At 46.9% G+C, this 24240-nt stretch overlaps 1 protein-coding gene across 3 annotated transcripts in view; it reads right to left on the reverse strand.

Annotated features, from left to right (window-relative positions):
• Positions 1–7670, reverse strand: part of UBASH3B (ubiquitin associated and SH3 domain containing B) — a 78697-nt gene extending 71027 nt beyond the window's left edge. Inside the window, exons 1-2 of one of the 3 annotated variants that reach the window (XM_077788005.1) lie at positions 7155–7253; positions 7026–7047 (exon numbers count right to left, since the gene is read on the reverse strand). In XM_077788005.1, coding sequence (XP_077644131.1) covers positions 7026–7047; positions 7155–7233 — 101 coding nt within the window. In that variant the 5' untranslated portion in view covers positions 7234–7253. Of the gene's footprint in view, positions 1–7025; positions 7048–7154; positions 7254–7414 lie in introns of those variants that run through there. The other 2 variants (XM_077788004.1, XM_077788006.1) reach the window with 2 other exon arrangements.
• Positions 7671–24240: the final 16570 nt, after the last annotated feature.

A 24240-nucleotide genomic window follows, 5' to 3' on the forward strand; every position in this document is an offset into this window, starting at 1 on the left:
GATCCTGCAGGAATCATCTCAGTCCCACAGCAGCAATATGCAATAAAGCCAATGGAAAAAACAATTTAAAATCCATGTGCAGAGCAGCCACAGCACTGAGCCCTAAATGGATGTTTCTGCAACTTCTCTTCAGAGCACCTCCCTGGCAGCTGCTGCCTTATCTCCCTGTCCTGCAGACCTGTTGGATCCCCTCCAGGACAGATGGACAGAACAGTTCTGAGGCCTCAGAGCTGGCCCAGCAATTGCAAACCACAAAGCTCAGTGCTAAAACTGCTCCAGTCTCATCCCCTAAACCCTGACACGGGTACAGAGCTGAGTGCAGGGAACCAGGGGTTCGTGCAAGTGACTTCCCAAAGGTTCTCCCTGTCACCACCTGGAAACAGGCCACAAACCCTTCCCAGGAACCTGGCGCTCACAAATGCCCACAGGCAGGACTGAAAATGGAAATATTTTGCTCAGATGGTTTCTTGTGGGAATCCAGAGCTTCCCTCTGGCTGCCCTGGGACCCTGGCAGGGGTCAGAACCCCCCTGGACAGAGCCCCCAGAGACACTGGCTGTGATCTCTGGCCATGGAAAAGAGTTTTCAATCTCACAGGATGAATTACCAGCTCTGAGTGTTTGATATAAGTGATAATTAAGTGTGGCACGGGTGCAAAAGTAAAATTTTAGGATTCTAGATGAGGGGTCCAAAGGGGACAAGCTGGAGGAAATTGGGTGTGCCTTGTCCTTTTTCTCCTTCTTCATGCCCTCCATGTCTCACTGTGGTGTTGGCATTTTTCTGTTGGTTCAGGCTGGGGACACACTGTCCAACGTAGGTGACAGATATTGGCACGTTCTTGTAAATGCAGCCCAGGGAGTTTCTGGTATTTAATGTTTGTCACATCCCACTGAGGGCAGAGCCCCACACGCTGCCCTGCAGGACAGAGCTGGGCAGGGCAGCAGAACATGTGAGAGATCAACAGAATAAACAACCTGGAACCAGCACAGACCAATTATGGCTTCTGCTTTGGCAGGGGGCTGACAGACAGAGACTTTTGCAATCTCAGAATCATCAATACCACAGATTCTGACAGTTTCTCTGCCACACAACCCACGGCTCTACCCAAGCCCCAGACTCCCTGCCTCGAGACTGAGCTTTAGGGGAAGCTTTTCTTTAAGCCCTTGTAGCTGCAACACCTGGATTTTCCATTCAAAATTCCCTCCAGTGCTGATAAACTTGGAAATCCCTTTCAATGGAGCCTCCCAAGCTGCTGCTTCCAGCATTTCTGTCCAGCAGCTTCTTCCCTTGGGATGGGATTTCCCTCCACGCCCTGAGCCAGCAGCAATCACTGGGAATCAGGAAAATCCTCCAAACTTGGGACTTGGGGCTGGATTTAGGCTGGGTCTTTGCAGCAGGATGAATTTCAGCATTTGCAGGAAACAAACACCCTGAAGGCAAAGCTGGGAAAAACGGGGAAACCGCTTGAAAACTGAAAATTAGGAGCAGCCCTCTCCTTCCACGCCGTCATTTCCCAGCTCCAGCTCCAAGGGAGGAAGGAGCGACTCCCGGCCTTGCTGCGCCGAAATCCTGCGAGGTTGCTAAGGCTGTTACCAAGCAAAACATGTCTTAGCAGGCCAAAATCCCTGTCAAAACTCCAGAGAAGCTTTTGCTGTTTGTAAACTGAGCTTCATTTCTTCCACAATAATGAAACCTTTAGTTGCTCGTAAATTCTCATCGTTTCAGGCAAATCCAAGTCAGACTGGTTTTACCCAGGTCCAGGGGAATTAACTCCTCCTCAGGCCAAGGACACAGAATTAAAGCCTTTTCCAGGCCCAGCTGAGGGGAAGGAACATCCATTTCCTTTTGGAAAGCTTTGCCACCTGTGTCATCTCTTCTGCTTATCAGAGACAGCACCCTGACAGAAAAAGCACAATATCTCTAATTTAAGTGTTCTGGTTGTGGGCAGTGATTTACCCAGCCTGAGTAATGGCAGGGGCCAGCGAATTATCTTCATTTTCTTAGGCCTGGCTCTCTTCTGCAGCAGCACCTCAGAGCTGTGCCTTGAGTTCAGAGTCGTATGCAGCAGCTGAAACATCTTAAATTTTATTTATTTATATATCCATTTATATATCCATTCTGTGAACCCAGAATTAAAACAAAGAAAGCAGGATTAATTCTTTTTCCTCATGCTAGAGCTTTAACTGACTGGTTTTGAGGATGTTTTGGAGGAGTTTAAAGGCTGACATTAAACTTTTAAAACTTGCAGATTCTGGAGCTACATTGATTTCTGCACTATGCAGGATAAGTAAGTTTCAATAATTCAAGTTTGGTCAAAGGTCTTCCTCCATCCTGGAATGAAACTGCAGTCCATCACTAAATTTTATTTCAATTTTAGCCTTTTATAGACACATTATGGATTTTTTAAAAATTGCTTCTACATGCAGAAGAGTTGTAAGTGATCCCCTGTGGTTTTGATGGCCTGTAAATTACTTTGTGCTTTTCCTCTCTGCTCTCAGGGATATACAGGGATTACAAACAATAGTGAGAGGTGCTGGCAGGCAGACTGGGTGACAATTAGGTGGAACCACTGATGGGAGATTCATAACAAGATGATAAATAATATTTTGGGGCAACTGGGAAATAATATTTGTATGAAATCTCTTTCTGGAGGAATCCTCCTGTTGTGTTCAGGGCATTGAAGCACTGGGGGTTTGATTAGGCCTTTGTGTGAACAAGGGAAAAATGCTTTTCTTGGTGCCCAAATTGCAAAATGGGAATTATAACCTCACCTTTGCCTTCTTTCCTTGCTTGAATCAGAAACTCCTGGGGATAGGGACAGCCTGTAGGAGCAGACAGTGCGTAATCTAATGGGCTAATTGCAAAATAAAATAATAATAATAATGGCTGTGTGCTGGCAAGAGCCGGCAGAGCTCGTGGTGATGGTTCAAAGGGATGACACATGCAGGGCCGTGATCAGGTAGAACCTTCCAGAAATGTTTTGAATTCACCCTGTGATTCAGAGGAGCCCTGAATTGCAGCTGTGCTGGGAAGAAGGAAAACAGAAAGAAAACAAAAGGAAAGCAGACGGATCTGTGCCAAAAAAAAATCCTTCAGAAGGTGAAACAGGGAAACCTCAAAGGTCTCAGTGTGAGCTGTGGGACACTGCCACTGGTGCAGATCCATAAACTGCAGTAGTAGCTCAGTTCAGAGAGGAAGAACTCATCCTTTGATGGGCCCTTCATCCCCAGTCCCCCATAAATCACATAAATCACCTGCAGGATGGAGACATAAAGGCTTTTTAAGAGCCCCTTGCTGTGAACACAAGAGCCACGGCAGTTTTACACTTGCTACCTGACATCTTCTCTTGGCTCCTTCCTGCCTCAGCCCAATTTCTCCCTCAACTGAGCCACCAGCAACACTTGGAAATCACATTTAGCCTTTCACCTGGGATTATTTTAACACACACAGGGTAAAGCTGCGAGCCAGGCATTGTGAGTTCTCCCCACTGCTCAATACCACCCTGGAAGTGCAGAATCCAGCTCAGCCCTGTGCCCTGACCCTGCCTGAGCTGCCCCTCTCTGTCCCCAGGCAGTGCCCCCAGCTGCACCAAGGAGCAGGAGGCACTGCTGGTATTTTGTGACATGCCTGACAGACTTGTCTGACAACTTGGGAGGTTTGTTTTGCATAAGCCACCCAAACAGATGGTCACCACTTTTTAAGTACCAGCCTGGCTCGTGTTTGTGTGCACAGAGCTGAAATCCCATTTCACCGAATTCCTGCTGGAGCTGTGCCTTTGGGGCAGCAGGCAGAGGTGGGAGGGTTTTGGGGGAAAAACTCACAAGGGCTTTAAGGTTACTTCTCCTTACCATCTCTGGAGAGAGATGATGATTTCATCTCGCTGGCATCTTGGTATTCTCATTGCCACTTACAGAGAAATGTAAGTTAAAAGAGAGTAAATGTAAGTTACAGAGAAATGCTGAGAGTGAAAAGCATTCTCTGGACCTTTTGGAAATGTCCTTTTGCCATGCACTCGTTTCTCTCAAGCTCCCAAACCTCTGCTCCATCCCCATCCTACCCTTGGTGGCACCGCTTGGATTTTACTGGGTTTATTTCCGTTTTGCTTCTTGTCTGATTTTTAATGATGAATTATTTGTAGCGTTTCCAGCAGGGTGAAACAGGGTCACTCACTGCTCCCACAGATGGGATGAGCAGTGCCTGTCCCAGCAGAGAGCTGAGCTGCCACACAGGGAGGGTTATCCTGAACTCAAGACAGCTTTACCATCTGCCTGGCTGCTTTCCCAACAGGCACTTTTTGCATTTAGGGATATTGTGTCCATTTTTTTTGGCTTGCTCCCTGTGTTTAACCCTCTCTGCTCTGCTGAATTGTCACACAGGGTTACCTGAACTCAATATCAATATCAGCTTTACCCACCTGGGTACTGGCTGGATTTCCAGTAAGTATTTTTTGCATTTAGGAATATTTTTTCCATTTTTTTGGCTTGCTCCCTGTCTTTAACCTTCTCTGCTTTGCGTGATGAAGCTCTGAGTGCATTTTAACAAATGCCAGTGCTTTTTGGGCAGGAATGTGACCCATAGACACACTTCCTGAGTCAGGTAAGAGCAGGGCTGCCTGGCAGCCTTGATGGCACTGTTGTGCAGGTTTCATTCATAGGATCAAGCTGGTTTTATTTATTTTTTTTTTTATTGCAGCTCCACTGAAAAGATACACATCTTTCCTTCTTCCAACCATGAAGTCACCGCTCTGCCCTGCTCTACATTTGCATTCACTGTGTCTAAAAGCTGTGTGCTGATCTCAGGAGATAACTGACAGCCAGAAGGAGTGCAAAGCAGCACCGTGGAAAACAGAAATAAGATTCCTGCATGTGCTGGTGGGTCCATGCAATCCCACGAATCCACAAGGAACATATGCCCTTAAACTGCATGTGCCTGTCTATATTTATATATCAAAAAAAAAAAAAATAAAACCTGCAACAAGACAGGCTGCAAAACCGCAGAGTTGTGATGGGTGTCAGCAACAAACTGAAAACTTTGGGAGATCAAGGAACCATCCCGATCCCCACTGGTTTCATTTGCATCCCAAAGCTGAGTCCCACCTCAGGAGTCACAGTTCCCTCATTAAGTTATCATTAGTTTGCTGCCTGATTAATTTAAAGCAGAAGCACACACAGGGAGGTTACACCAGGGCGTAAATTGGGCAAGAAAAACCGAAGCACTTCGGGCTACGGATGGAAATCTACTTCTGCTGCTCTGCTGCTTTTCGGGTGACTTGTACACAGCTTAAAGAAAATCCCCCGGGTATCCGAGCTAAAACAATTTCAGTTTGGGTGGGAAAACCTGCCTCCCTGCCCATGCCCAGCCTGGGGATGGTGCGGGCGAGCTGCGGGGACGGGACCGGGAGTGCCCGGGGCTCCTGCCAGGCGGGAGGCGAGCGGAGCATCCCGCGGGTCCTGCAGCATCCCTGGGCCGCTCAGAGAGCATTCCCTGCTCCGTGAGAGCATTCCCTGATCCGGGAGAGCATCCCCTGCTCCAGGAGAGCATTCCCTGCTCCAGGAGAGCATTCCCTGCTCCAGGAGAGCATTCCCTGCTCCAGGAGAGCATTCCCGGGCCGCTCGGAGAGCATTCCCTGCTCCAGGAGAGCATTCCCTGCTCTGAGACAGCATCCCCTGCTCCAGGAGAGCATTCCCTGCTCTGAGACAGCATCCCCTGCTCCAGGAGAGCATCCCCTGCTCCGGGAGAGCATTCCCTGTCCCGGGCCAGCATCTCCCACAGCGAGGAGAGCATTCCCTGCTCCAGGAGAGTATTCCCTGCTCCGGGAGAGCATTCCCTGCTCCGGGAGAGCATTCCCGGCTTCGGGAGAGCATTCCCGGCTTCGGGAGAGCATCCCCTGCTCCGGGAGAGCATCCCCTGCTCCAGGCCAGCATCCCCCGCAGCCAGGAGAACATTCCCTGCTCCGGAACAGCATTCCTTGCTCCGGGAGAGCATTCCCTGCTCCAGGACAGCATTCCCAGCTGTCCGCGCCGTTCCGAGAGGGCATCCCCGGGCCGTATCCCCCGCAGCCCGGCACAGCATCGCGCCGCTGCCCCGGCAGCGCATCCCCCGGCTCTGGGAGCGCATCCCCCCGCTACCGGGAGAGCATTCCCCGCTTCCCTGCCTGCTCCGAGGAGGCATCTCCGGGCCGCTGGGGCAGTTATCCCCTCGCAGCCGGGAGAGCACTGCCCGCTGTCCGGGAGAGCATCCGGGAGAGCATCCCCCCGCTCCGGGAGCGCATTTCCTTCTCCGGGAGAGCATCCCCTTGCTCCGGCACAGCATCCCCCCGCTCCGGGAGCGCATTTCCTTCTCCGGGAGAGCATTCCCTCTGTCCGGCAAAGCATCCCCTGCTCCGGGAGTGCATCCCCCCTCTCCGGGACCGCATCCCCCCTGTCCAGGAGCACATCCCCCTCTCCGGGAGTGCATCCCCCCCTCTCCGGGAGAGCATCCCCCCTCTCCGGGAGAGCATCCCCCCCTCTCCGGGACCGCATCCCCCCTGTCCAGGAGCACATCCCCCTCTCCGGGAGTGCATCCCCCCTCTCCGGGAGTGCATCCCCCCTCTCCGGGAGCACATCCCTCTCTCTGGGGGTGCATCCCCCCTCTCCGGGAACGCATCCCCTCTCTCCGGGAGCGCATCCCCCCTCTCCAGGAGTGCATCTCCCCCCGTCCAGGAGTGCATCCACCCTCTCCGGGAGTGCATCCCCCCTCTCCAGGAGCACATCCCTCTCTCTGGGAGTGCATCCCCCCTCTCCGGGAACGCATCCCCCCTCTCCAGGAGTGCATCTCCCCCCGTCCAGGAGTGCATCCACCCTCTCCCGGAGCACATCCCTCTCTCTGGGAGTGCATCCCCCCTCTCCGGTCCGCATTCCCCCTCTCCCGGAGAGCATGCCCTTGCTCCGGCACAGCATCCCCCCTCTCCAGGAGCGCGTCCCCCGCTCCGGCAGCGCATCCCCCATCTCCAGGACTACATCCCCCCTCTCCAGGAGAGCATCCTCACCCGTTCAGGAGCGCACCCCCCTTCTCCAGGAGTGCATCCCCCCCTCTCCAGGAGAGCATCCTCACCCGTTCAGGAGCGCACCCCCGTTCTCCAGGACCGCATTCCCCCTCTCCAGGACCGCATCCCCCCTCTCCAGGACCGCATCCCCCCTCTCCAGGACCGCATCCCCCGCTCCGGCAGAGCATCCCCGCCTCTCCCCGGGCTGCATCCGCGGCTCCCCGGCGCTCCCTCCCCGCCTCCGGCCCCGCTCCGCTCCGGAGCAGCGCAGCCGAGCGGCGCCCGCCGCTTCTCTCTGTGTCTCTCTGTGTCTCTGTGTGTCTCTGCGCCTCTCTCCCCGCTCCGTAACGCGCACGACAAGAGCGGAAAAGCCCCGCGGGGCAGCGACTCACGCCCGTGCTTTGGGGAAGCCCATGGAGAGCAGGATCTCCAGCGACGAGCCATGTTTGATGGTGCCGGCGCGGTGCTGGCGGTTCCGCCGGGGGATGACTTTGCTGTACAGCTCCTCTCTGGCAGCCATGGCGAGCTGGGCCATCAGCGCGCAGCCATCGCCGCCCCAGCAGGGCCATGCACGCCGCGGGCTCGGGGCACGGCGCCGGGGACCGCCACACGGCCGGGGACCAGCGGCGACACCGCCCACGGCCGGCGCGGCCGGGCGGGGACCGCGGGATGCGGGCAGCGCGGCCGGGATGCCCCCGCCCCGCCGAGCGTGGGCGGGTGGGGGATGCGCGGGAGCGGGCAGGAGAAATGAAGGTTTCCTTTAAGAAGAAAAAAAAAAAAAAAAAATAAAAAAATAATAAAAAAAAAAAAAAGCACGTGCACGCGCCGTTGATTTTTTTTTTTTTTGGCTGCTTTTTTTTTTGTTTGTTTTGCCTTTAGTATGATTGCTGTGTTTATTTATGTATTTTGGGTGGGTTTTTTTTGTTATTGTCTTTATTAGAAATCTGGTTTTATTTATTTGTTTGTTCGTTTGGTTTTGTTCGCTTTGCCTTTATTGTAATTTTTGTATTTATTTGTTTATTTATTTATATATACATAAATCCTTTCCTTCTGTCTCTCCTTCTTTCTTTCCTTTTACCCCTCTTTCCTTCTTTCCTTCCTTCCTTCTTTCCTCCTTTCTTTCCTTCTTTCCTTCCTTCCTTCTTTCCTCCTTTCTTTCCTTCTTTCCTTCTTTTCACCTTTCCTTCTTTCCTTTTTTCCTTCCTTCTTTCTTTACATCTTTCCTCCCTTCTTTCTTTCCTCCTTTCCCTTTTCCCTTCCTTCTTTCTTTACATCTTTCCTCCCTTCTTTCTTTCCTCCTTTCCTTCTTTCCCTTTTTCCTTCCTTCTTTCTTTCCATCTTTCCTTCCTTCTTTATTTCCTCTCTCTTTTTCTCTTGCTTCCCTTCTTTCATTTTTTTTAGGAAATCCTCTCTCGGATCCCAACCAAACTCCACAAAGAGCAAAGCAGGGCGCTCAGAACTCTCCGAGTCTCCCTTCTCCCACCTCCACTCTCATGGAATGGGTTGGGTTGGAATAACCCGAATTTAAATCTCATCCCACCCCACCCCTGCCATGGGCAGGGACCCCCCCACTGTCCCAGGTGCTCCAAGCCCCATCCAGCCTGGCCTTGGGCACTGCCAGGGATCCAGGGGCAGCCCCAGCTGCTCTGGGAATTCCATCCCAGGGCCTGCTCACCCTGCCAGGGAACAATTCCTGCCCAAAATCCCATCCAGCCCTGCCCCCTGGCAGTGGGAGCCATTCCCTGGGTCTTGTCCTTCCATGCCTTGTCCCCAGTCCCTCTCCAGCTCTCCTGGAGCCCTTCAGGCCCTGGAATGGCTCTGGGCCCTCCCTGGATCCTTCCCTTCTCCAGGGGAACATTCCCGGGGCTCTGAGCTCTGCCTGGATCCTTCCCTTCTCCAGGGCAACATTCCCAGGGCTCTGAGGATTCCCTGGATCCTTCCCTTCTCCATGGGAACATTCCCAGGGCTCTGAGGATTCCCTGGATCCTTCCCTTCTCCAGGGGAACATTCCCAGGGCTCTGAGGATTCCCTGGATCCTTCCCTTCTCCATGGGAACATTCCCAGGGCTCTGAGGATTCCCTGGATCCTTCCCTTCTCCATGGGAACATTCCCAGGGCTCTGAGCTCTCCCTGGATCCTTCTCCTCTCCATGGGAACATTCCCAGCTCTCCCAGCCTGGCTCCAAGGGGCTCCAGCCCTGCAGCAGCTCCGTGGTTTCCTCTGGCCAGGCTCCAGCAGCTCCACTTCGTGGAGCTCCATCTCCGTGGTTCACCTGGACTCAGGGCAAAATAGCTGTGCTCCAAAATTTTCACCTCATCCTGGTGCTCCCAGCAGCTCTGCTCCCCTCCCTGCAGCTCCCGTGGGACAGATATTCCTGCTTTTCTCCTCATTCTGTTTCAATTCATCCTCCTCATCCTTCTCCTTTGCTTTTTTATTTTATTTTATTTTATTTTATTCTTCCCCTGACTTTCCCTTTTTTCCACTTTTCCTTTCACTTTTGAGGCCAGGCAGATCCTGCTCCTGCAGTGGAGAGGAGCCTGAAATCCCAACCCTGCCAGCAAATAAAAACCCATGAAGAGGCATTTTTAAAAATAGTTTATGTTGGGGAAGGAAATCAATAGTGGCAATGACAAATCTATCAGTGCAGTTGTTATTATTCGCATTAGGGAACGCCGACAGCCCATTTCCATTTTGTTTTATCAACGAAGGGGAGAAAAGAATTCCCCCCACAGCTCCCTGCTCCTTCTCCTCCTGTGCCAGTGATTTTCTGTCTCTTTATCCCCAGGGAAAAGCCATCCCTGAACCGAGGGTGGCACGGAAATTCCAGCTCCAGAAAGACACGGCACAAAAAAACCAAAACCAAACTGAGAAAATGCTTCTTGTTCCTCTCTTAAAATCACTTGTAACTCCTCTGGTGTTGCTGGGGTTCTTTAATTTAGCCCACTATTAATTGGCAAGGACTTCATTAAAGCCAGAGGGGGAAACCAATGGAGTCGTGGATTTCAGCTGTGAAATCAGGATCAGGCACCCAATCCGCTCCGTTTTCATTCAGGAGGACAATTAAGGGCATTAATTACAATATTTCCTCTTCCATTTTAACACAGGAGGAGAATTAAGCGTGTTAATAACAACATTTGTGCTCAGATTTGGATTGCTGGAGCCTCCAGAAGGGTTTGGCACCCATGAATTCATGCGCCACAAAGACCCTGGAGGAGAAGATAAAAATCCCAAATTTTGGGAATCCCTCTGGCTGCCCTGGGACCCTGGCAGGGGTCAGGAACCCCCTGGACAGAGCCCCCAGAGACACTGGCTGTGATCTCTGTCCATAAAAAAAAAGTTTTCAATCTTACAAGATGAATTACAAGCTCTAAATGTTCAATATAAATAATAATTAAGTGCAGCATGAATACAAAAGTAAAATTTTAAGATTCTAGATTAGGGGTTCAAAAAAAAAAAAAAACCAAAATAAAAAAAATTAAGTATGCCTTGTCCTTTTTCTCCTTTTCATGCCCTCCATATTTCACTAGAGTGTTAACATTTTTTATTAATTTAAGCTAAAAACACACTATTCAACATAAATAATAAATATTAACACATTATTATAAATATTATACACACAATTTGTAATATATAATATTTATAACATCCCATTCAAAAACAAAGCCCCTGCAAAACAAATCTCCAGCGGGGCAGCAAAACATGGTATAAATAAACCAAAATAAACAACCTTAAAAACCAACACAAACAAGCGATAACTTCTTCTTTAACAACAAAACAAAACAAAAAACCTTTTTGCAATCTCAAAATCATCAATAGCACAAATTCCAAGAGCAAATTAACCCTGATCCCTTCCCATCTCCCAGGGAATGCAGCCAGCAGAAAATGTTTGCACTTCTCTCCCTGGGCCTCCCTCCTGTGCTGCAGCTGAATTACTCAAGCAGGAAATAACAATAAAAATGAAATTTGCTGTGGAAGCGGCTCCCAGGGACTTTGCTCCAATGGGAATCTCTTTGCTCTGCCTGCGACAGATTCCCACCAGAAATTCAAACAGCAAGAAAATCCACATTAGGGAAGTTGCAATGTTGAGGTTTGGTTGGTTGGATGAGCTGCTGCCTCAAACAAGGAACAGAAATAGATTTATTTTTATTTTTTAAGGTGAGACTGGCTGGGAATTATTTCCCAAACCTGCCACGATCATGTCCTTGGAACTTTAATGTCCCTGCATTTGGCTGGCTGGGCTTCTTTACATGGAAACCTTATTTTTTTGGGGGAAAAAAGATTTCTTTTTCTACCCTCAGCTATCAAATGTGTGCCTGGAAATAAAGCTGCCGCCCACCGTTTTTTTTTTCTTTTTCTTTTTCTTTTTTTTTTTTATTGTAAGCTGAAAATGAAAGCTGTCACAGTGATCAAACAGGGAAAGGGAAGAAAGTAAAAGTAGAAAGCCAAATTTTTTAAAAAGGAGAACACCCAGAAAAATGTGTTGCAGCCTCCAAAATTAACAATAATTTTAGCGAAATAATCAAAATATACAAAATGATTTGGCTTTGTACGAAAGCTGTGATACTAAAAAGCTGTCAGATTTTCACAGAGAACATTTCTGGTTTGGTTTTTAATTTGTTTTTTCCACGTGGCCTCGTGTTGCTGGCCTGATCCCAGATATTTCTATTTATCTTCACTTATTTCTGTTGAGTGCAACAACTTTTGGGTGCCCAAAGCCAAAAAAGGGGCGCAAATTCCTGCACCATGAGCCTTGTCCGTGCCCGCTGGGAAATCCGAATTTTTCCTGCGTGAACTCCAATTCTTTGCCCTTTACCTAGAGGAAAATGCAATTTTAGGGGATTATTTTTATCACTGAAGGCAGAATTGAGGGGAGAGGGTTTGAAAAAGCCAGGCTGGACAGGGAGGGGGAATTTCCGTAGGAAGAGCTCAAATTTCTGAGGAATTTGAGCCAAATTTAACTTTTTTCCCCAGCCTGATGCTCCCCCCTGGTGCTGGCATGGGGAGAATAATTCAGAATATCCCCGAACAATGGGAATATTCTGAAATAATCTGCTCAGCAGCAGGGAATGGAGCAGGGGCTTTGCTTTCCCCTTACCCCAAACCCATCCTTGGCAAGTCCATCCTCAGTTTTGATTTCCCGGCTCAACCAGCGAGCGTGCGAAGAATCAAAAATAAACTGAAATAAAAAATCAAACTCAGCCCAGCCTCAGCAGTTCCCCTCCCCTCTCACCTCCCTTTTATTTCCTTTTTTCCCTCCCCTGCTCTCCCGAGTTTCCAAGGGTCAGGGAATGGTGATTTAGCTGAGGAAAATCAACGGGTGCCTCGTCCTGGATTCAAACCAGCGCCGAGAGAGGGGAAATGATGATTTCATTGGAATTTAGGAGTTTTTTGGGAGAGCAAAGGAGCAGCGGGCTCCAGCCCGTTTTCTGCGCCCTGCTGGAAGTGGAGGAACAACATTCCCGGGAGATCCTGCAGGGATCCATCCCCTTTGTCCAGCCTGGCACCGGGGGCTGCATGTGGAGCTGCAGTCAGCACTTAGTCCCAGATCATAATTCATAATTCAATCACTGCCTTCCTTCCCACCCACCTGCTCCTTGTTGTTACTGGGCTGAAATAATGATACAAAAGTTTGCTAAGAGAAAGGTTCAAAAAGAGAGGGTTTTAGTTGAGTATAATATTCTATATATTTATATATTATATTATATTATATTATATTATATTATATTATATTATATTATATTATATTATATTAATATGTTATGTTGTATTGTGTTGTGTTGTGTTTGTGTTATGTTATGTTTGTTATGTTATGTTATGTTATGTTAATTGTACTATATATATTATTATTATTGATATGATTGATATGATATGATATGATATGATATGATATGATATGATATTCTAGATATATTCTAGATATATTATATTATTATATATTCTATATTTATATATTATATTTATATATTATTGGAGTATAATATTCTATATTTATCTATTGGAGTAAATATTCTATATTTATAGAATTCTAGAGGTAACTGTGGGTTGGAGGATGGAATTACCACTTCTCTCAGCTACACTGGTCAAACTAACAATTGATTAATTTTCTTTTCTTACAAAGAAGAATGTAAAATGATGATTATTTATTTCTTTTATTACAAAGAAGGATATAAAATTATTTTTATTGACATGAACAGTGTGTGAGAACATGTAAAACATGATGCTCTAATCATTGCTAAAGTGATGTTTGCCAGATAAAATCTTACCATCAACATTAAAAACTGCTCAGTAGAAACACGTAAACAGCCCAGAAGGCTGAAGAAGTTTTATGAAAACTTTAAGCCTTTCAAAAGGACTATAAAAAGAAAAATTTACACTTTTAAAAATCAGGGCAACACTCCCTTCTCTCAGCACTGCAATATTTGAGTTCCCCGAATATTTGAGTGTTTCAGAACAGGAGCAGCAGCTGGCTGATGGAGCAGGATCCTGTGCTCCGTCCACAAGGATGAAAAATGAGATTTTTCCCCCCATTTCTCCCTCACCTCCAACCTCTGCCACGAGTTTTGGGCTCTGGGAGACTTTTTAGGGCTTCAGGATTGGGGATTTTTTATCCATCTCTGGTTTTTATTGCCTTGGGGGCTGGGACTCCAAATTTGGTGTGGAATTGTGGGGTGAAAAAAGCGCCACAAGCTTCATTAGAAGGGCACTGAGAATTTGCTTTTCTAGCTTGGGTTTCCTCAGTTTTGGAGTGTGTTTTCCTCGTTAAAATTAAAAAAAAAAAAAATCCACTTCTATTTCATCATAATCCCTTCATTTGGATTTAGAGTTACGGAGTTGAGCAGGAATGAGTCAGGAGGCAAAGTGTCCTTCAGATATTTCAGGTGTAGCCTGAAATTAAAAGAGAAATAAAAGAATATATTCATTTTTAAAAGGCTTTCAGCTATTTTTGGCTCTGCTGTGAGAGGAAGGATTTTGTTGCTGGGTGCTGATTTAATCCAGAGCTGGGTTCTGAGGGTGGCCAGGGCAGGATTTGCCTTTATTTGTCATTAAAACCAAAAAAAAGATGTGGAGAGTGGCTGAGGCTTTGTAAAGTGAGGCTTTACCCTCTCCTAACCAGGCAGGGCTGGGTTCTTTCACCTACCTGGAAAAGAGTTGCATTCTGCTTTATTTTAATTTATTTTAATTTATTTTAATTTCGCCTGCCTTGGCCCAGCAGCTGGGGGAGCTCTGGGCCAAACCTTCCAGGTGGGATTCAGCTAAAACCGCTGGCAAATTAAAATGTTGCTGTAAAATCCACTTTTATTGGTGTAAAAAACCACTTTTATTGGCATAAAATCCGTTTCTTCTGAGCTGGAGAAGAAGTTGGGCTGCTCCCTCTGCTAGGAGGAGCAGAGTTGAGTAAATTAAATATCTAAAAATATTTAAAAATATTGCGTGTGTGAGAAACACCCTGATCCTTGGCTGGGTTATCTCGTGGATCCCCTGGCTGTCCCTGGTGTGAACTCGGTTTATTTCCATTTATTCCATTTATTTGCTGGGGACTGAGCCAAGAGAAAACATGGTACAATAGAAAACTGCTGGGATTTCCCCAACTCCCCCACACAGAGAAATGTGCTGAGCTGCAGGAGGTTGTACAAAGTCTGCAAATCTTTTTTTTTTTTTTTTTTTTTTTTTTTTTGAGGCTTTTGCTTTGCTTGGAATTATTTATTATTCTTTTTTTTTTTTTTTGGTGGTGATTTGTTTAGCTGCATTCCTGGGCCCTCATTGGATTCCCTGGAGAAAAAAAAAAATTGCTTTTGTTGACTAGAATATTGGAAAGGAAGGGGATGGGGTGTTTGTGGTCATTTGAAATCATCCTAATTCTTTGGTGTTGTAGAATTGCAGAATTGGAATTGAAATCATAGAATTGTGCGGACTAATATGAGACTATTATATGAGGATATTGATATAATATGAGGGTTGATTTAATTTGTTCTCCAAGACAGGCAGGAATCAGCTGGAATCATTGGGGTGGTGCTTTGGTGTTTTTGCTCGTTTTTCCATAGTTATTTTTGCTGTTTTAAGTTCCCTCTCTCTGTGCATCACAGCAGCCTTTGAACGGAGCAGAGCCTGGGAGTGCTTCTGTGCAAATGCTCAGCCAAGTTTCACAAAGTTCACTGAAACAGAAATAACAAACCAGCACATGGCAGAGAGAAGCACAATTTGAAAAGGAAATATTTCTGATGTAATTATCGAACAGGCTTAGGGACACAGGAGATCAGTTTTTAATGTTTCTGATAAGATTTTTATCTGGAAGGCATAATTTAGCAATGATTAGAGAAGAGGATTGTTTTACATGTACGTGCTTGTCCATTATAAACACATTTCTGTAGCTTGAGAGGAACTTAAAGCTGTAATTTCAATATGAATGAGCATCATCCAACATCCTGCTCCTGCTGGAAGTGTCTGCAATTTATTTCATATTTAAATCTTCATTAGATGAGTGGCTAAAAGAGAGAGGCTGCTCTGTGTAAATTAAATTCCCCCGTCTGTGGCTCCATGTGTAACTCTTTGCAATCATTTACTCAAATGTTACATTCATCCTTTGGAGCATAAATTTCCATGGAACTTTGATTTCAGCTGCTTCTCTCTTTATGTGAGTGCTGCAAAGAATTAAATACTCTCAGTCCAAACTCTGATCTGGATTGATAACATTTAGCATAAACCTTGCTCTTGCCATCTGGGAAAAAAAATAGAATAAATCATATTTCCTGATTAAGACAATCCTAAAAGTGTATGCATATGTTTAATTTTACTACTCGGAGTATTCTCATTGAATTCCCAGCAAGGAATTATTCCCTGGACGTGCTGGGCCGGGGCCCAAGGTAAGAATTGATGCCTTACTCAGCACATCCCATCGAAAATAAATTTGTCAGTGCTCTGCACCTCTGGCCTGGAGCCACTTGCAGTTGTTTTCCCCCGCTTTGTGTTTGGTGTTGGAATTCTCAGGGATAAACAAAACGAGGCAGGCAAACAAGGGAAGGAAAGAGTTCCTGTTTGCAGATCCCTGCCCGTCAGGAAAATGGGATTTCGGGGAAAAAATGGGGGGGAAATGGGATTTTTGGAAAATACATGGAGGAAAAATGGGACTTTTGGTGAAAAAATGGGGAAAAATGGGATTTTTGGAAAACACATGGGGAAAAATCGGATTTTTGTGGAAAACTTGGGGGAAATGGCAATTTTGGGGAAAAAAGGGGGGGGAAAATGGGATTTTTTGGGGAAAAAATGGGGGGAAATGGGATTTTGGGGAAAAAATGGGGGAACAATGTGATTTTTTGGGGAAAAAATGGGGGAAAATGGGATTTTTTGGGGAAAAAATGGGGGGAAATGGGATTTTGGGGGAAAAAAGGGTGAACAATGTGATTTTTGGGGGAAAAATGGGGGAACAATGTGATTTTTGGGGAAAAAATGGGGGAAAATGGGATTTTTTGGGGAAAAAATAGGGGGAAATGGGATTTTGGGGAAAAAAAAGGTGAACAATGTGATTTTTGGGGAAAAAATGGGTGAACAATGTGATTTTTGGGAAAAAATGGGGGAAATGGGATTCTGTTTCTCGTTCTGCCTGACTCCGGGGAGCGTTTCCAGGCTGGGCTCATCTCACTGCAGAGAAGACCCGGGTAGGTGAGCCTGGGGCTTCCTCCCGCCGAGCCCAGCCCAGATCCCTGCAGGAGCCCATGGAGGTGGTGGTGGCACCTCCTCTGAACAGAGACATCACCGAGATAACGGGCAAGGAGAGCAGCTCCTTTTGGATGCCTTTATCGAAGTGACCAGCTCTGGGTGGGGCCCGAGGGGTCGCTCACACTGCCGCTGCTCCCTTGGGCCACGCAGAGGAGGAGGTGAACAGTTTTGCTTCCCAGCAGAACTGGGGCTTCCATCCTCATGCACGTGCCTGGAAGAACTCTTTTGGCTCGTCTGGGGTCCTCACTCTGACTCGGTTCTGCTGAGGTTATGGTGACGCTTAAAATCCTGCTGGTAGGGTAGAGGGACTTCTTGCTGGTAGGTCTAGTTGGTTAGTTGTTCAAATTTTAGCTTGGCTCGTTGTTTCTAGGGTCTTTTGTTGGATTTTCTTGCACTTTTCCTGATTTGCATATTTCCCGGGAATGTTCCGGTCGCCATTTCGTGGAGCAGCAGAGGCAATAACGATGGACGCAACAAGGGACAGTAAAGGGGTACAACCAAGGTGTAAGTAAGGGAGTCAACAGTGGGGGTAAACAAGGGTTTAACATTAAACAATTATTTCATTAACATAATTAACCTTAAGTGCATTAACTGCTTCTAACCGTATTAACCAATGAACTTGTTCATAACAACCACTCTCTCTCTCAGGGCTTTTTCCTGGAGAAGCACAGAGAGAAGAAGAGAAAAAACAATTCCTAATCTGTGCCTGTGGTTGTGTCCATGTGGAATGGGGTCTGGAGATTGTTCACCCAAGGTGAAATTGCGTGGTTGGGTTCGGTGATGGTGTTTTGGATTCATTTGGATCCACGTGTGTGTCGGGACTCTCAGCAGAGAGTCACAAGTTTTCTAGTTAGTTACTGATAGTTCTTGTTAGTGTAATATAGTATAATATAGTATAATAAAGTAATTAATTAGCTTCTGAAATCACTGGAGTTCAGAGCTCACTCTTCCCAGCTGCAGGGGGTCGACGGCTGACAGGGATGCCTTGAGAAGGCTGCCCTAGAACAGAGAACAGACAAGGGGGAGAAACCTTCCTCTTTTAAATAGGAAGGAAAGGAAGAAACAAAGAAGGAAAATATGAGTATAAAAGGAACTATATTAATATTTGTATAAAAGGAAAATATTCAGTGTGCCTGTCTCGGGGTCTGGGTTTCAGGATGACCCCAAGAGTGTAAAATCCTCATTTCCCAGCCCTGCAGCCAAAGGAGTCTGGATGTGCAGGATCAGCTACTCAAGGTTGTTTATTTCCCCTTATCCAGAACATTCTTTCTCTGCCCTGCTGAGCTCTGTCCAGCAGCTCGGCCATGGCATTCTGTCTGCCCTCAGGGGCTGTTTTGTTTGCATTTTATACCAAAAACTGCCTGTGCCATGTTTACAATAACGTGCCAATATCTGTCATTTATGTTGGACAGTGTGTCTGTACCTTAAACCAACAGAAAAGTGTCACCATCACACCAAGACATGGAGGGCAAGGAGAAGGAGAAGAAGAGCAGGACATGCCCAAACCTCTCCATCTTGTCCCCTTGAACCCCATTCTAAAAACCTCAAAATTTTACTTTTTCACCCTGTGTTAACTCAACTACCACACTGCTCAAACCCTTGTGGCTTGTAATTCCTCACACAAAGTTGGCAGGTTTTTCCATGGGCTAAAATGGAAGCCACAGGTGTTTTTGACTTTGTGCCAGGGTCTCTGAGCCTCTGCCAGGCTCTGGGGACAGCCAGGGCAGCTAGAGGGATGTGCTGGATTCCCACATGCCTGAACTTCTCCAGGATCCAAACGCTTTGGGAACTCCAACCCTTGTGGGTGCTGCTCCATGGGCTCAGCATCCCCACGGCGAGGAGGAAGGCTCCAGCGGGGAATGTCCCAAACCTCCCTCGGCCCTGGCTGTGAGCACAACCCCAAAGCCCAGCCCGGCTCCTGCTGCTCCCTCCCTGCACAGGGCTGGGTTTTGGTGCTGCACTTCCCTCTGCTGTTGGCTGCTCATTCCGAATTTCCTCCTCTTTTGAGTGTCCCCCCACACCCTGCTGAATGCAGCTTTAACTTGCCCTCCCGTGATCTCCCCTTCCCTAAGATTTTTTGGGATAATTGAATAATTCCCCACGCCGTTTTTGAATTTCCCCCCACCCCTGTTTTTGTGCACTGAGAGAATTCTGCCCAGTTTGGCAACCACGAGAAGAGGCGCTGCCCTGGGATGGGGAATTTTGACTTTTTGATGCACAAAAGGAACAGATTTCTCCCCAAAGGGAAAGGCCCTGCCTGTCCTTTCCCCGCCAGTCCACGGAGTTTAAACCAGTGCCAAAATCAGGGTCTGTTCCAGAGCTATTAAACCTAAAGCAGGGTTGTATCCCCTGACTGTTTTAGGAATTTTTCCATCAGCTGTTGTGTCCCAGCCCTGATTTCTAATTATTTTTGTAAAGAAAAATCATGGAGTAATAGAAAAATCATGAAAATTGAAGCCAGTGACTCCAATTCATTATTTTTCACTGGGATGAAGGAAGAGTTTGAAGCTACCTAATCCCAGTGGGACTAAAAGTGTTTTTTTTTCCAAATTTTGCCATTCCTAAGCCTTTTTTTTATGGAGGTTAAGCTCTCTGAGAGGCATTTCAAAACAGGCATCCACAATTTCACCCCATTCTGTACAATATTTGGGTACTTTAGCAAACCCCAAACCTCCAACCAACCCAAGGCCGTGGTTTTTATGGGGTGCTTAGGACCAGAACCCCTTCTGGCACATGCAGATCAGCTTCCCTCCCTCAGTTCTGCTGAAAGGGATTTTACACCCTGAATTTTGTATGGGAACATTTTCCACTCGTGTCTCCAGGAACCTGGGAGCTGCTCTGCTCCCAGGAAAAAAAAAAAAAATTAATAAAAATAATAACGAATAAAATAAATTTCGGAGGGAAATGTATCCCTCTCTGGGGTGAGGGAGTTGCTGCTTGGCACAAGTTCTCGGTGGGTGTTTAAACCTGGAATTCCTTCCTGTTTTCCCCACACAGAGTGGGTTTGATGTGTCCACCCCTGCTCCCTGCTATCCATTTGGAGCAGGAGGAACTTCCCAGCAGCTCAGGGAAAAGAAGAATGAGAACACTTGGTTTTAACGACTCGTTTCCATTCCTCCTCCTCCTCCTTGAGAGCTTGGCAATTATTTATGACAAAACAAGGGGGAGTTTAAGAGAAAAAGAAAAGAATCGAGTTGCAGGATGTGCAGGCCAGGAGTGGGACTGCAGATGAGGTTTGCAGACCGGGTGTGAGCACTTTAATGGGGCTGCATTAAGGTTTGGCTGGGCTGGGATCCTGAGCTGGGGCTTGCCAGGGATGGTTTTTCCATCTTTGGAAAAGCAGCAGAGCTTTCAGCGTGGAAATAAAATCCCAGGGCAAAGTGGAGGAGCTGACTTCATTCATCTGTGCTCTGGCCGGGAGGCAGCAGCCAGGCAGCTCCTCAGTGGAGAGTCCTGTTCCCTGCCTTTAAATGATTTTAACCTAAAAACCAACCACTCATGGCCACAGTGCAGATTTTTTTATCCAATTATACAATACCACTTAAACCTATGTAGAAGAAGAAAGAGCAGCCTCCACCCTCATACCTCTGTCTTGCCTTCTATATATTACTATATTCTAAAACTTTAAACTCTAAATTTTCACTCTAACAAACTAAAAATGGAGCCCCATCTGTCTCTCTACAACTCTTTTAAGGACAAACAGTCCAGTTAAGAAATGACACCTAAATTATTTTCACTTTTAAGCCAATAACCAACCACCCATGGCCCACAATGGGGACTTTTTATCCAATTACACAGAAATACCCAAACCCATGAAGAAGAAGGAGAAGGAGAAGGAGAAGGAGAAGGAGAAGGAGAAGGAGAAGGAGAAGGAGAAGGAGAAGGAGAAGGAGAAGGAGAAGGAGAAGGAGAAGGAGAAGGAGAAGGAGAAGGAGAAGGAGAAGGAGAAGGAGATTAAGAAGAAGGAGAAGAAGGAGAAGGAGAAGAAGGAGAAGAAGAAGAAGATGAAGGAGAAGAAGGAGAAGGAGAAGGAGAAGAAGAAGAAGAAGAAGAAGAAGAAGAAGAAGAAGAAGAAGAAGAAGAAGAAGATGATGATGAAGAAGGAGCAGCCTCCTCCCTAAAACCTCCATCTTGCTTTATATATATTACTATATTCTAAAACTTAAAACTCTGTTTCCCACCCTGTGTTATCACACACTTCTACTCAAACCCCACCCCCACAATCCCAGTTCTGTCATTCCATTTTGGGAGCCTTCTCCACGGCCTCAGGTGAAATGCAGAGTTCTCTGTCAGCACAGAAAGTCTGAATTTCTCAGCAGCCAGGTAAAACATGATTCTGGCCAGCTGCAGCTCAGTTGTACAGCATCACAGTGAGTCCACTCATCTTTTGGTGCTAAATCAGGTTTTCTGCCCATTTTCAGGAGGTCTGGTGAGTGAATCCTGGCAAAACGAGTAATTAAAGCCTTGATTTCTGTGCCAGGCTTTGCACGAGTGTGGAGTGCAACAAGGTGGGTGAAACCAGTGGTAAATAAAGAGCTGCAGGAGCACAGCCTCTCTTTTGGTGGATCAGACCTCCCTGGCTCCAGGGAGTGGAATTTCCCCACCCTCAGACTGAAATTTTGGTTTATTTCTTGTGGAGCTTCACCGAGTTTTACCCCATTCTTTGTGCTGTGCTCTCATAAAGCACTAAAGAAGAAAAGAAGCTTTTGGAGAAGGGAAAATTTCAGTTGTCAGCTGGGGCTTCTGGGTGTGGAGAGCAGCCTGTGGTTATAGCAAATTCTCATTTTATTCTCATTTATGCACAGGTTGGGGCCCAGTGGGAGGAGGTTTTGCAGGGATTGCTTGGAGGAGAGACATGGGATGAATATCCCTGTAAATGCTTGATTTTTAGGCACTGAAATGCTCTAGGATGGGGGAGTTTGGAATTACAGAGCAGTTGACAATGGGATTTCAGCCTGCAAAACCTCCCTGAGACCTGAACTTCACCCTCCAGGTGTTTTCTAGGAAAGTTTTGACAAAGGACCATCCCAGGGTGTCGAGAACCTGGAATTTCTCTTGGGAAATGAGTGGAAGCTTCTCTGTAATTCTTACATATTTCTAAGACCTTTTCCCCACTCAGAGCCAGGTGAAAGCAGCGAAAGGAGCACCTGGAGAACTTTTTTTAAATCAGAATATGGATTTTTTGCCCCATCTAGTGGGTACAAAATGTATTGAGGCTGGAGTTGGCTGTATTTTAATCCCAGCATTGAGTTTTTCCTGGTTTCTGTTTTGCCTTCTGGCTGTGTGGGCAAGAATTGTGTGTGGGAAATGCACAGAAGGAGGTGAATCTCAGAATAACTTAATTATTGCTGACTGAGAGAAGAGAACAGGGCACATTTATCCCCAAAAAGAGCAGCTTGGGAAAGGCCAGGGTTTTCTAGGTGGGGGTTAAAGGGATGGGTGTTCCAAACCAGCTTTGTCCAGCTCCAGCTTTGCAGTCCCTGGGGTTTTGGCAGTTTTGGCAGCAGCATCAGCTGAGAGCTGAGCACAGGAATTGTTGGGTTCCACAAGGCCCTGAGGAACAGCCTTCAAAACCTTCCTCATGATGCTGTAAATCCCTAATTTTCTATTTTATCCTTGCAAATGGATATGAAGAGAAGACAGCAGCAATTACTGTGGTAGGCTGGAAAAAAGCTTTCCAGCTTCTCTTGGAATATCTGATTTTAAAAAAAAAATATTTCCTTTGAGGCAGAAATTTCTGTTTCCCACTGGTTTTCTCTGCCTGGGAAAATCCCTGGAGTCAAGGGCTGCAAAGACAAAGCATGGGAGGATATCTGTCCATATCCCATTCATTCCATGCAAACCCAATTATTTTCCTGTGCTGGAAGTTTGAGACAGGAAAGAAAATTTTGTCCTGTCCTAAGATTTTTGAGCAGTAGCTGCTGGTCTGTGTGTGTTGGGATGTGTTAATAAACTGTGGGGGGAATTGCAAACCATCCTCTGCTGGAAAAGGTGCTGAGCTCTTCCTGCTGGCTGGAATTCGAGAATGACAGGTTGTTTTAAAAAAACCCTGTGGTTTTATCACTTTCTTCCATCCAGATGTTGAGTCCAAGCTGAGATTTTTCAGAAATCTTTCACAGGGAAATGAGATTCCTTGAGCAGAGCAGCTGCTGGCCCAGGGGGAGAAGTTCTCACCCGGGATGTGAAAGGCTCCTGTCTAAGCCTGGCTCAGGAAGCAGATCTGAGCCTAAACTTGGCATTTTCAGAGAATCCCAGATTGGTTTGGGTTGGAAGGAACCTGAAAGTTCATCCTGTCCTACTCCAGGGACACTTTCCCCATCCCTCCAAGCCTAGCCTCAATCCCAAGGGAATGAGGTTGGAAGGAACCATCCAAGGCTGGATGGGTTGGAAGGAACCTGAAAGTTCATCCTGTCCTACTCTAGAGACACTTTCCCTATCCCAGGCTGCTCCAAACCCCTCCAAGGATTTGGAGCCCAGCCTCAATCCCCAGGGAATTTGGCTGGATGGGTTGGAAGGAACCTGAAAGTTCATCCTGTCCTACTCCAAGGACACTTTCCCTATCCCAGGCTACTCCAAACCCCTCCAAGCCCAGCCCCGATCCCCAGGGAATTTGGCTGGATGGGCTCCATGGCCCATCCTGTGCTTGGTTCCAGCAGGGAATATCCAACCCCACCTCCTTCACAGCTCGTTCTGTTCTCCTGACAAAGATGAAAGTCGTAATAAAACATTTCTCAATGAAAGTCATAATAAAAAATTCAGCCCAGCTGTTGTGGCCCCTCCAAGCCCACGTGGCCTTGCTGTGGCAGGGACACAGCTGCTGACAGGAAAATAAAAAATCCACAGGGAAGAGAGGCCGGGCTGCTGATCTGCATTTAGGAGCACTCTGCACTGGGACCAGCTCGCTCATACTGGTGCACAACGGGATTGAGGTAATTCAAGAGATCTGCTGGGATTTTCCAAGGATTTGGAGTGTGTTTTGTCCTCAGACATCCTTGTGGAGCTTCCAGGGGGCCTGAAACCAGATAGCACAGGAGGTTACAATAATAATAACAACACCCTCTCCATTTCATGCTCTGATCAAACGTACAACACTCGAGGGATCTCCTTGGTCAAAGTTCAGGTCCTCACACTTGCAGGCAGCTCTAGGACACAGGGGGAGTTTAGAATATCTGCTTCACTCCTCATCAGGCACAAAATATCCAGTTACCCACTGGAGAGCTGCAGCAAAGGTGGGAAAAGGCACAGTTGTACTGCGCTGCTCCAAAAAATGAAAAGGAGAAGAAGAAATCAATGCTGTTGGCAGTGTCCAGAGGTCTTCCCATGGCTGGTGTAGGCATTAATTCCCAGATTTTCACAAGGTTCTGAGAGGGAGAGATGTGATTAACACGTTAGCAGGGTGCTGGGGAAGAACCTCTCTTGTCTGTCCAAGCAGCTCAGTGGAAACTTGCAGAAAACAACAGAAAATAAATAAATTCCCTGCCTCAGAGCACGACAGATGGGTCACC

The sequence above is a fragment of the Lonchura striata genome, chromosome 23 (genome assembly GCF_046129695.1).
Source record: "Lonchura striata isolate bLonStr1 chromosome 23, bLonStr1.mat, whole genome shotgun sequence".
Taxonomy (NCBI): domain Eukaryota; kingdom Metazoa; phylum Chordata; class Aves; order Passeriformes; family Estrildidae; genus Lonchura; species Lonchura striata.